The sequence below is a fragment of the Botryllus schlosseri genome, chromosome 1 (genome assembly GCF_051294905.1).
Source record: "Botryllus schlosseri isolate E-star chromosome 1, Bs_hap1, whole genome shotgun sequence".
Lineage (NCBI taxonomy): Eukaryota > Metazoa > Chordata > Ascidiacea > Stolidobranchia > Styelidae > Botryllus > Botryllus schlosseri.
Window position 1 is genome coordinate 24,381,608 of NC_137236.1, and position 13,490 is coordinate 24,395,097.

At 40.1% G+C, this 13,490-nt stretch overlaps 1 protein-coding gene across 1 annotated transcript in view; it reads left to right on the plus strand.

The window, feature by feature from the left end:
- Positions 1-450: 450 nt before the first annotated feature.
- LOC145441330 (uncharacterized) overlaps positions 451-13,490 on the plus strand; it is a 42,208-nt gene continuing 29,168 nt past the window's right edge. Inside the window, exons 1-5 of the mRNA XM_080319167.1 lie at positions 451-1,245; positions 5,981-7,119; positions 7,591-7,753; positions 8,653-8,972; positions 9,037-9,186. Coding sequence (XP_080175293.1) covers positions 960-1,245; positions 5,981-7,119; positions 7,591-7,753; positions 8,653-8,972; positions 9,037-9,186 — 2,058 coding nt within the window. The 5' untranslated portion in view covers positions 451-959. The remainder of the gene's footprint in view (positions 1,246-5,980; positions 7,120-7,590; positions 7,754-8,652; positions 8,973-9,036; positions 9,187-13,490) is intronic.

The following is a 13,490-nucleotide window of genomic DNA, read 5'->3' on the forward strand; positions in this document are numbered from 1 at the left end:
GATGTATATCTAATTTATGGATAGAACTATAGTCGTTTACAATCAGTTTACTATAGTAATCTGGGGAGTCAACTATAGCTGATGGTAACGCACGATATGGCGTACACGCAGTTGAGTTGAGAATTGGTAATGATAGTAAGCTACATCACTTTCATAGCTCACAGTAACTTTGCGTTCATCATTTGAGAATAGGAAATCGGAACTGCAGCCCGTATAATCACGTCACTTCGAATTGGTCGATTTTCACGGTTGTCTCACAGTTTTCGAATGTTTTATTTTCATTTTGTTGGTGGTGAAAGTTAGCGAACCAAGGGAGGATAAATGACCTAAGTATGGAGTTTTTTTTGTCCTATCAATTTGACGCAATATGTGTTATGTAATAAAGGAGCCGGGATCGGTACAACAACTCAAGTCATTCTGAAGACTGACCTGTATAGTCCGACTTGTAGGCGGCTGCGGAATATCATATTTTGCGAGGGAATGTTTCACACCGCTTGCGAAGCATGTTGATGCAATCAATATGAATATCCATGTAAATGTACGACGTCAATATTTTCGAGAAATATACGGACAGTTTTTATCCAGAAGCTAGAATCAGCATGAACTTATAATCCGGCGCAGTTTGTTTGTTTTGTGGCATTGATGGTGTTTGTCGACTACTATGGTAATTTACAACAGGCCAATGTGCGTCATTTTAATTCCGTAGCTGCCGACTCGTAGCACGGCCCAGGTCGGCCCACTTCTAAGCTTTTATAAGACACCGCTTACGCGGATGAGATGGCAAGTAGGACCTAGATACCCGGCTCAGCTACTCAAAAGACGATAATATCTGATATGTGTTCCACAGCTGAGAACAATGTATGATGTTACATTGGCCTCTCAGCAGATGTAAAGCTAAATATTTTGGTTAGTTTTAGCTTTATCACGAGACCTTTGGAGAAAAGAGATATTGCACTGCAATGTCATCGGGAGGGAGCGCCGATAATTTTGCCGATGTGTGCTACGAGGAAATAGCGAAAATCAAGAATGCAGATTGGCTTGAGTTTGCACGCCGGAAATTGGATGTCCCGAACATTGAAATCGACGATATAACGACTAACTATAGGCATGACGTACGAGAACAAAAGTTTCAGATGCTGCAATTTTGGAAGTCGCATCTGAAGAATAAAGATTGCAAACCATCTGGTGCGCTTCGCAAGCTGGTATCGGATTTTCAAGTGTCAACATCCCAATTTGAATGTGCAGGTTTGTTCGTTTATTTGGTTGGTGTATTCAAGATAGCGTAATGGTTAAGCGTCCGCCATCTTGATCGGTAGGTCGTGGGTTCGATTCCCGGCCGGGTCAGACCAAAGACCTGATTAGTAACACTAGCATCCATGGCTTCCCTGCTTGGCGCTCATGCATTACTGGGATAGCATGGATGGGTGGTGCATGACTTAGAAAGTCGTAAAGGCTATATATGCACTTCCTTGTCCAGCGGCATATGCACATCACGCACTCATGGTATGGATATGCGCAGATCATGTGTATGTGTACCATGAGTCGGTGTATATGCCGCAAAAACATCAAGGACAAAAATAAACTACGTCCTTTCCTTTCCTATTCATGCGGATTGTCCGACTATTATGGACAATTACACGAAGTCGATTTTCTTCATTTTATTCCGTCGCTGCCGACTGATAGCACGACCCACTTCTAGGCTATTTATAAGACACCGCTTTCGCGGCTGATATGACCAAGGCAAGCCTAGATAAACCGCTGACATTTCCGTTACAGTTTAGTTAAACTCAGTGACACACGGTCAGACACTGGCGTGTGGTCGGGCACTGCCCCCTCTGACGTCAGGATGAGTAAAAGGAAATTGTTAAGACCTTTAATGAATGAAACACAAACTATTATGTGCATTTCCTATCGATGTTCATCAATGACTAATTTTGAAGCATTTGTACAATCAAAGTCACGGAATTCACATATTTATAGTTCAATAACATAGCGCGAAAGAAGAAGTGAGGCGAAGACTGGTCAGGCCTCTCCTATGACAGCGCAACACCTCATAAACAGCTCAGAATTTGTAATACCTGATGATTTTAGAATGCTATTGTCGCACTTATTCCGAAAATCTAAACAGTAATAACTTCAGAACACCAGAGCCCCCTGAAAATCACCAATGTATGTGAAATTAGGCATAGTTACGATCCAATGCAGAGAAACAATGACCAAATGGCGCACATGTGGATTTGTCTCACTCACTGTTTTTTCTCGCGGCGTTGCTCGTCTTTGCACACGCGAAGGCTTAACGCAGAACTACTTAATATGCCCTAGTCCAGAGGTCTCAGACTCAAATGTCCTGGCGGGTCAATTCCCGAGTTTTTGATGACGTCATAGGCCGCAGCATCAATATTAGGGATGTTTATTGTATAATTTCCAAGTAGGCCTTATTTGGCGGGTCTTTGCGGCCAGGCATTCCAGAAACATCGTGGAGATGTAACTTACTATTTTATTATTCACGCTTGACACGGAAAAAATATTTGAATATTTAAATAAAACTGTTTTTGTGCCGGGCATGATTTTTTTAATTAATGAGTTATTGACATCATACGTGAGGATGCATCATGACATCGTAAAACTGTTGGGTTATAATATTGCAGCCAGTGGAATTTTTAGGTGCCACAATTTTAAGCATATAATATTTTATAATCTACTGAAGATTGATCTGATATCAGAGCAATTGAGCGGTACAGCCTAATCCTGGGTTTGATATATTCGTGATAAGTATAAGCTATGGTAACTGTCATCGCCAAGAGATTGTTGTTTGTTGCGTCCGTTGGAGTACCAAGTCACCGTTCCGTGCTGCAAGTCCTCTGATTTTACCGTTTGGCCCGACTCAACTCGACTCATTTTTATTTAATCACCCAGTCAATCCGAAATCGAGTATTTTTACGGGACGGTTGCATCAAACCAAAATCATAATTTTCAGTCACGAATCATCAACGGGTCATGTTTCGTCATCATGAACTAGAAATGTAACGTTATAGCTGATTTCTACCGCATGGTAGCTTTTGAAAGTGATGTGACAGTGCAGTTTTTTGAGATTTCAGTGATGTTTATAGTAGTTTTATGGCGAAATGTAAGTTCCTATATCTAAAAAAGATATATGGCACTTGAAGTTATAGTTGAATACTTTAAATTCCAAAATGCTAAAATGCTCTCACGGGCGGCGGGTTTGATACCTCTGCCCTAGTCTCAACGAGGATATTGACTGCAAGAGAGCAGTGCGGCAGCGCAACTGATCATGGAGACGCTAGTGTGAGTCCCTGTGAGTGAGAGTGTTATGTTCTTGGTAGGGGGCGGAAACCCTGCCGACTGGTATGAATGTCTAAGTGAAGAAATCCAACTTTGCACGGATAAACGACTCAAGTAACTTGTAGCCGGTCGCATTATTCAGTTCACAAGAAGGAGCTCATGGTTTCGAAAAGGTTATTGCTGGGCCTGGTGTAGTATGAATCGTGGAGTCGGTGCGAATACATTTCCTTGCGGATATATCTGTTTTCCACTCTCCGTCTCGATTCATACCTATATCTTCAATTCTGGATGGTATAGTACCTTCTTACGTAGCCTACGTGAGAAGAGTTCTGATGCGTTGAGAAAGAAGTCGATGATTAAATTACCCATAATCTTGGGTAGTATCTACTTTGGTAAATCCGACCGTAAAGGGACAGTGTCTTACCAACCATGAACCTCAGCGCACCTCAGTGGTTGTTGTTGTTGTTGTTTAATAAAATGAAAGATTTTACGCTCATCACCTGTCGCACCAGAAATCAAATATGAAAAATATTATAGGAAGTATTTACCGTAGAAAAGTGGTTCTAGAACTTTTTAAGACATGCCCCTCCCCCCTTATGATGGTGAAAGATTTTGCGCCCCCTTATCGTCATATCACAAAACTTAACCAAACCTAACGAACAGTTTGGTGGCATGGGTGGTTACGACTATTGATGAGAGGTTTTTAAATATGAAATTCATACAAAATATAGAGCAATAATTATGAACTGGAAGTAATTCGTGCGGAGCGCGAAAGATTTTTTCAGTTGAGCTCAGCTTCGCGATCCCCTTCAGATGCTTTCACGATCCCAAGGGGCACGCGTCCCCCAGATTGAGAACCAATGCCTTGGAATTATCATGGTGAAATATACTAAAAAAAAGTTCAATCAGGTCCCTGCACTAAATCGATTTTTCGTACGCATTTTATCAATATTTTTAATAAGTTTCTTTAGACTTTCGCGGGCCGCACAGAACGTTGTTGCGGGCCACATGCGGCCCGGGGGCCATAGTTTGCCCACCCCTGCCCTATAGTGTGGGCTCAAAATCATTGTTTATTTGGGCGGGAGAGGGCTGAAATCATGTGCTTTCGGTCCCGGTTACACAACACAAAGTCACATGCTCCTGAACCGAATCGTGACCGTATCTGGTCTATGAGCAAAGCTTTGCTAGAGTGACGTCATGACTCACTTGGGAATCCACTACTGGGCGCTAATGAGTGTCCGGAATTTGGGTTGCTGAAATATGGTAACCCTGGCCTAGAACGTACATGCTTTGCGAGTATCGTACAAAAGCCAATATAGCTGAAACACGGTGATTACTGAAACAACCACGACACGTAAACACCAGATCATATAGAACAGAGATCCATATTGCAGCTGACGGTTCTGAAATCAAATCGGAACAAAAACAGCTGAGACTATAAGCACGTCAGTAACTCTAAAACATTTGAATGATTCACTTTATAATAGTTTATTGTGAGTAAAATATATAATTCGTAGTAAACGATTCTGCATATGACTGTCTAAATTATTTGCTGAGTTTCTATGCTCTATAATTAAATTGAAGAAAACCGGGGAATATAAACGAGTCTGTCTTCCGCCATTAAACTATGTCAACAGGTCAATGCTCATACAGTACAGTCAATGTTATTTAATTGCACTATCACAGGCTAGGCTTGGCTTGTCTCCGACCTCTTTGTAAACGATTTTCAAAACAAGTCCTGCATTAAAGTCAAATGAGCCCTGACTATACAAATAATCGTGGAATGTGCTCATCATTATATTTTATTTCTCCGGAAACGGTCATGCACTGGATCCCTTACCTCGCTTGGCCCCACGTAGTTGCGTACTATAGTTCTTTCAAGCCGTTGAATGATTGCTAGTAACTTTGTATGACATGTTACTCACACTCAGGACCGCGCAGAGTTACCTTGATAATAAACAGATATCACCCTCATTGCCCCTGTCATATCAATGAGTCGGTAAATTTTCTTGCCGCAATAGTTCCGAATTGAAGTCGACGTGCTGTGGGCCAACCCAAAATCCATTACACGAGCCATGATCAAATCAGTTAACTTCTTGATGTATTCTACTCACGACTGGCTTTGGAATCGAATCTATAATGTCGACCACTGAATCTAGCGATGTCAATATACGATCGACCTAATATAGGGTTATTATATTTTGTAAATCTGATTTTTCAGACTTAAATTACTGGAGTAAAATCCGGAACATAGTAATTTTATCCGACTACTCGGTTGGTTGACTAAAAAAGTCATCTCTCCGGCTCAGCTCCCAAAACAGCCGCAGGAGCGATACTTCCGCGCTAATTTACTGTATCTAAGTCGAATTTTACTCTGTATTCAAACAAATTTCTCGAAAAAATAGGACATTCGGGCATATTCGGAGGACACTTTCAAAAAAGCCAAAAAATAGGACAAATCTATTTAAAAGCGGGACGTATTTTTCTTGTTTTAGTGCGATACCGAATTCATTACGTTGCATCGATGTTGATGCTGTTCCTGCACTGACCGATTACTTTAGTTTTTATTTTCGGGCAATGCCCATAGAACGGTTTACGACTGTGTTTTTGTTTATATAGCATTCAAACAAAATGTGTCGATCCGACGCGATCATCTAATTTGTGAATATTTTCTTAGAAATGACATTTCTAGCAAAGACCAAACATCATCTTCGTAACGAAGTTGGAGAAATCAAAATGCCCGCTCGTCTCACAACAATGGTGATTGATATGCAGACTGCCAACGACGCCGATTTCAGAAATGCAGGTCATGGTGGTAGCCAAACTGTATTTGGTCGTGACGTTCAACCGATCTCTCATGTCCAATTTCATGATCCCATGAAAGGTAAAGCTCCCAGGCATGTTATGATACTCGGAGAAGCAGGGGCTGGAAAATCAACCATTTCAGGAATGTATTGCTTGGCAGTAGCTGATGGAAATGTTGAGACGCTTCGTAGTGTAGAACTTATTCATTACATCCAGGCAGCCCAACTTCATAACCATAGTGCTGCAAATGTCTTTGATCTCTTATTTACCGAACAAATGGCTTATGATCCTATGACTGAATTGACTGTAAACGAGAGAAGTGCTGGAGCAAACTGGTTAAATGAGAATTCAGACAAGATATTACTGACAATTGACGGCCTTGATCAGTGCTTAGATAACATTGCTGTAAATACTCTCCAAAGTAACACCGAACAAACTAATTCGAGAGTCAGTAATATCATCGCTAGAATAATGGGCGGAAAAATGTGGCATGGTGCACGCATATTGACCACGTCGCGGTGGAATATTTACTGGAACCTGACTGCCGAACAGAAACCAAACAAAGTAGTCGGCATGAGAGGATTTGACGACGAAAATCTTAGGTTGGCAGCACTTCGACACTCTGTTGACGGTGATATGATGATAGATCAACTCCTGAATACTTCACCTAAATTATTAAATTTATGTAGAAATCCTATGTTTCTACAGTATACCACGAAAATATTCAAAACAAATTCCAAAAACTTGCCAGACTGCATTTCCGGCCTTATGTCAGCATTTTTTCGCAACCTGTTCCGTCTGTCCTCTGAAAAGTATGATGATATTACGAGACTCGCCTACCATGCAACATTGGACAATGTATTCGTGTTCTCGCGTCGTTACTTGGAAAACCTGGTAATCAACCCAAAAGATCTTACTGACTTCTTGTCTGCTGGAGCGAATCCGGAAAAAGATCAAGATATCGCCAACTCCTTTGACGATGTATTTTCTTTCTCCCATCAAACGATGCAGGTTAGCGAAGTTGATTTATTTAGTTGTAACAAATCTAATTCATTAATCGTGCTTTTTAAGGTTAGCAACCAATAGACCTATTAGGGTAGGCATTTTCGAAAAAGAAGGACGGGTAGTTCCATTTCCAAATCATTTTGGGTGCATCAGGAAGAAGTTAGGCAGACGACTAACAATTTTCCCATTAATATATGAAATAATAATACTCACTCTGATGTATACATATCGATGTCATAACTTTGTTTTGGGAAATTAGCGACAGCACTTATTATCAGCAATCCCTCCAATGACCTAAGCCAAACAATCCTGTTCCAAAGCGTAAAAAACATGATTAGGCGTTATTCACTATCGGACAAAATGCACTCTCGAATTTCGAAAATAAAGCTTTACCAACTTGCATCCGATCAGCAATGAATTGGTCATCAATGTATATATACAGTATTCGCTATGCGTATTTTGACGACATGTGTTCAGGAATTTTGCTGCGCGCTACATGTCCCGAATCTTGATCGAACGGACATGAAGAGATTTATTTCGAATCATTTGAACGAGAATGGAATGGAGTTAATGAGACAACTTTTGTACGGATTGATTCTCAATGAGAAAGTCATGGAGTCAATGAAGAAATACCTGACGGGTAAGTTGATATATTCAATGCATCATAATAGGCATGTAGGCTACTGTTACCCATACTTTGTCTTATTTTTGTCCTGATAGCAGTGATGATGAAATGCACCACTCATATTCCAATATTTCTTGTGATGGGCATTAGCGGATTGGTAGGATTCAATGATGTATCCTTATGATGATAAGACTTCCTGCAGCTTCCTAAATACTTGGAAATTATGTAGAATGCTGTTTTCAGCTGGTTAAAGGAAATTTATACTGCTACATTTGCAACTTTTGTCAATTGTTTCATGCAACGTTTTGCAACTTCTTCGATTTTTCATGAATTTTTTTTCGATTTTTCATGCAACCAACTCTTTAATGGAAATATTTGGAAGTATATGTAAATAGATCACTTGATTCTGTCACTGTTTTTTGAGAATTTTGGTGAAATACACGACCAAATTCGACTGAAATATCGTGAATCAGTAAATCAGCACTGAACTAACGCTCTAACGGGTATTTCGGGAGCTGAACCGGAAAGTTGACCTTATGGACAATGTGGATGGAAAACTGTATTTCGGAAGTGGAACTGGAAAGTTGACCATTTTTTTAGTCAAGCGACCAAAATGTGGTCGTCTAGTGCAACTTTTGTGATAAATTAAATGCAACTTTTGTGAAAAACAAACGCAACTTTCCACGGATTTAACTGCAACAAAAACTTGCACTAGTAATGACTATTCAGTTCATTTCACATTATATGCGAATATAAATAATAAATGCCTAAATATTGTACGGCATCAGCAACCCTATCATAGGGACGAATTAAGTAAACTATGTTTTCGTTTTGAATTCGAACTGCGCTGCATTGTCGAGCGTTACTTTCATCAAAGAAGTATTAATAGTTTCCTGGCGTTGTATCGATCACAGGTCGCAGTACACCAATCGAGGAATGTCGTGAGATGATGTTCGAACAATTTCTTGACCTGGTAAAAGATGGCGCTATACTCGACATATCGACTGTACGTCTCCTGAGCGAGTGCGGAGACAATACTATTCAGAAAATGAAGGAACACGTTCAACGAATCAGAATCAATGCGGAAGACCTGTTGCACAGTGATCAACTCTTACTGACAATATTGATAAAACGGTTGTCACCCCTTGAAACAACGTCCGTTCGGCAAATAACTCTTGATCCATCGATGATAACGTGCGTGAAAGATTGTCTCGGGTCTGTTGAAATATTCGAGGTAGCTCAAATATTAACGAACTCACTTGTAGGCGTCGTAATTACTCAATGCCATCTGTTGCAAGGCTGGCTACGAGATCATGGATTCCGTGAAGGAAATTCATTTCGCTGATGTAATGACAATCCTCAACCAATCGAAATTATTCTTCGTCCGCCTTCGGTGTAATGATGATGTGAAACTATTATTTCTCTCCAATTGGATACAAAGATCGGAGGTATCACATTTACATTTTTCGAAGTCAGCTACTTAATGGATCTTCGCCCCGATTCTATACTGGATATGCTTACATGATTTTCTAAATTTTAAGGGCGGAGATAATAAAGTTCGATAAGCAATAAAGTCGATTATCGCGTTCCCCGGGATTTAACAACCCAGGATTACCAAAAGCGCAGCGCATAAACTTAAAAATTGTTCTCGTGATTTAGTAATCGGAACAAATTGCAGATAACTGCTTATCTATAAACAAACTGTACATTACTCGCAAATATTTCCGATAATGACCGTGACGATTGTCGCCTAGAGGTAATATGGCTTCACCCAACAATCAACCAATTATGCACGAACAGTTGTAGAACGATGTATCTATCATCTGTAATCCATTTCGTCGCTTTATACCGTATTGGTGCAAAAGATGTCATCGCATGCATCACTTGATTGTAACATCGGGATTCTCCTCACGCTTAACATTAAGAAACTTTATGCTTGCGGACCCTTTTAAAATCGGATTCCGTATACGGATTCGGTCAATCGGTCAAGCGGTCACCTGGCTATATCTTTATTCGTGTACACGTCCTAGCGGCTTCATTTTGGTTTGTAGCGAAAGCTAGCAATATTCTCATTCATATGATACCAGGTTTATATGTATAAGTCGAATATTTATTCTAATACCAACGATTTTACACGAGACGGTCGGCCGAAAATAGTTGAAATTATGACGCTACAGAATTCGTCTGCCAGCTTTATGTGTTAATTTCTTCATCGACATACGGCTATGTCCCAATCTGTGTATGTAGAGCACATGTCCCATGCAGAGATGCCACTGGGATATTTCGGAAAAACCCAGATGTGGACGCTAAATGAACCCAGAAAAACCCAGATCTTATATTTCACTCAAATTCCTATGCGGAGGATGTGAAAATGGAAACTGACAGTCATATTGACATAGAACCAAGTTTTAGTCCTTGATATTGAGACTATAATAGTTCATACTATACGTTTTGCTCGGTTAACAATGCAAATATACAATATATATATTAGGGTTGTCCATAATTTGGAAAATCTCAAAAAATATGCGTATCCATTAGGGTTGTCCATAATTTGGAAAATCTCACAAATGCTGCGTATCCATTTCTCATTCTATAGATTATTGATAAAAAACGTCAATGAGCCTGCAATAAGGTCCCAGGAAAGTCGTTAAGGGGGTAAGGTACTGCTAGACTCACAAAATTTTCAAATTGCGATATTTCATGAACAGCTAATCCTGGATTCTCAAAAATTGGCATGTATACTATTTATACTCAACTTCATACACTGTAAAAATTTTATCATTTTACAATAATTCCTTGGGCCCGAATTGGGGGGGAGATTGGCGAAGCGGACGGTTAGCACGGGGAAACGCCTGTCTCTTCGATGGTTGCCGCGAGATCCTTAACAATGCTTCATAAAGTGTCCTGAGGCCTCTAAGCACCTGCTGAAACGCTTGAAACTTCCGATTTTTCGGAAAATTTTACGAAATATGTGTTTGGTACTGGTACGGTGCCGAATTTTCGATTTTTTTTCTTCATAAAATTCAGATCATAAGTAGCAAAGTAAGTACACTAAAACTTTTATAGAAGAAACAATAGTTTCAGCAGGTAGAACAGTACTACTGCTTGTACTGAGCCAAGTTTGATCAGGATCGAAGGACTTCTGATATCAAAATTCCCTGTCCCCGTGACACAATATTAACAAAAACTAGAAATAGGAGAAAATCAACTTTGAAAATTGAAAAATATTTTATTGAAAAAGTAGAGCAGTTATTTGAAATCTGTTGCTTTTAAATGGTACAGGCATGCTTTAATCAGTACATAACCAAATTTGAAGACAATTGAATGTGCCTAAATGCAAAATCAGTCATAAAAAGTATGAATGATTTGATGAGTTTTTACTCAAAACTACTATACCAGATTCGAAAAATTTACAAACCTTGAATTGGACATCAGTTAGATGTTGTAAAGATGAAACAACATATCAAGAATACTGCGACATTGTCAAAATACCGATTTCAGGTGGTGTGAGGTGAGTGAAGAAACTACACCCATATTTCCCCCGTGATCTTTCAAACATAGAGTTTTTAGCATCAATTTCATCATGACACTCCAATACTAATTAGAGTTGCATAACCCTTAGCATTCTGCATTTGCAAAGTCATGCACTTTACTCAATACTTGCAAGGTCCTTGAAGTCGGGTTTGACCGTTTGATACATTTTGGATGTCAGCGGATACTTGCGGATTGGATCGTAGCATCTTCAAGTTTTGCCTTCAAATAAAAGCACATCTTTTCATCAGAATTGCCGTGCATCGGTTCTTCTGGAGTTGAACTGTTTGGCATCAGTATTGCCCACACTTCCTCGAGGCTTCCTGTGCATCTGGTGCGCCATTTACGATGGGATTATGATAATATTGGCTACACTTTGGTGTTGATCTGGTGATGACAATGCTTTTTGCCTTCCTGTTCAACATCTCTTTTGATGAGGTGAACCGACGAAAAGTTTCTTTCTTGCAGCACGACACTCCGATGCTAATCTCTGTGGCAAAGCCTTGCTGGATATTTTGCCAATAGCCCATGCCTGTTGAACCACAGTCAGGGCAAGTCACAATACACTGAATAACTGCATCATGCATGAATTGCTAGGATAAAGGTTTCCTCTGAATTCCATCCACCACCATCAGACTTCAAAGCAGATAAAAGTTCCAAACTTTTCTCGAATGACTTTATCATAATATTTTCTCCTTCTCTGGTCAAATGCCTGTTTTGTTGTTATCTTTGTCCCACCCATTGTAAAATCACAACTAACTATCAGTTTTCTCACAATATTATCTTGATAAGTAAAATAATTCAAAAATCAGCCACTGACAACAGGATAGCTAATAACAGTGTCTTGTGAGTGCTTTACAGCTGCTTTGGCTGCCAGAGAATGTTATGATATTCATGCTTGAGTGATTACAGCTATGGCTCTTTACAATAACTGTTTAAATTATAAGGATATGGTCTTTAGTGACAATTTTGAGCTGGTTAAAAATATGGGGGGGGGGTGTGGGTCTGGAATCTTTACGAAAATGAGAGATTTTAAATGGACTTTTAATCTACTTATAGATTGAAATCATGCAAGATGATTACATTTTTGGAAAGAGCTAGTCTCATACTTTGTAATTCTGCAATAAAAAAAAATTATGAAAAATTTTGATGATCTGGGAGTACCTTACCCCCTTAAGATTTGTCTAAATGCGTTTGAAAGTAGCTGCTGTAGAGTGGGCGTGCCAGCGACCATAGAACGGAGAGAAGACTAGAGTAGTATAGTAGATCTGTCGCATGTGGCTATTCGTTCTTATGGGCCCGCTGGTGACCTGCCGCGAAACTCGTGTTGGTGACCCCACCCTTTTGACCCCCCCTTCCGCTGGTGACCTGCCATGGGATCTCTGGTGACCCCACCCTTTCAGGTATAGGGTTCGCTCATGACCTGCCGTGAAAACTCGTATTGGTGACTCCACCCTTTTCGAGTCCCTATCGCTGATGACCTGCCGTATCGTCGGTGATACCACCCTATCAGTTATACGCTGTATCGATGACCTGCCTGATAACGTTACGGGTATACAGATCTCTGGTGAAGTGGTGTTGAATATCAAGTATAGTAAACAGTGACGCCGTTACTTAGTATGTATATTCAAAAATATTATATATGACCGATTCGAGTTATTCACAACGTTTTTCGGTGAGTGCAACAATGATATATCGTTATTCTTATGGGTGCGGCGATGATTCGTACTTTCGGGCATAGACCGCGGTGGCATGTTAACGTAGTTGATATAGACGCGACATGATAACGTTACAGGTATAGGGATCGCTCACACGAAGACACCGTAGTTCAGGCATGACAAATGACCGATCGTGTTCTAAGTCTTTTCTCGCTATTGATTCCTACGTAACCTGAATAATACTTTCAGATCGGATTATTCGCACCTTCCGCTGTTTCGCACCTACAGAATAGTCTGCTGTTCACAGTCGCAACTTCATCGCGATAGCACAATTTTCGCACCTCGAACAGTAGAACAACATCGCGCTAACTCAGTTGTCGAATCACATAGGCCAAGCATTTTACGCGAAATGAAATATTGTATTGTGGTATACAAATAAGCAAACTATTCTTTCAATTCGACAAGTCTAGTTAACTGATCGATTTTCAATCTTCCGACACAGTTTTTAACACGCGTGAGTTGATATTTCTTCCCAGATACGAGCGAGGCTTTGGTCCATTGAT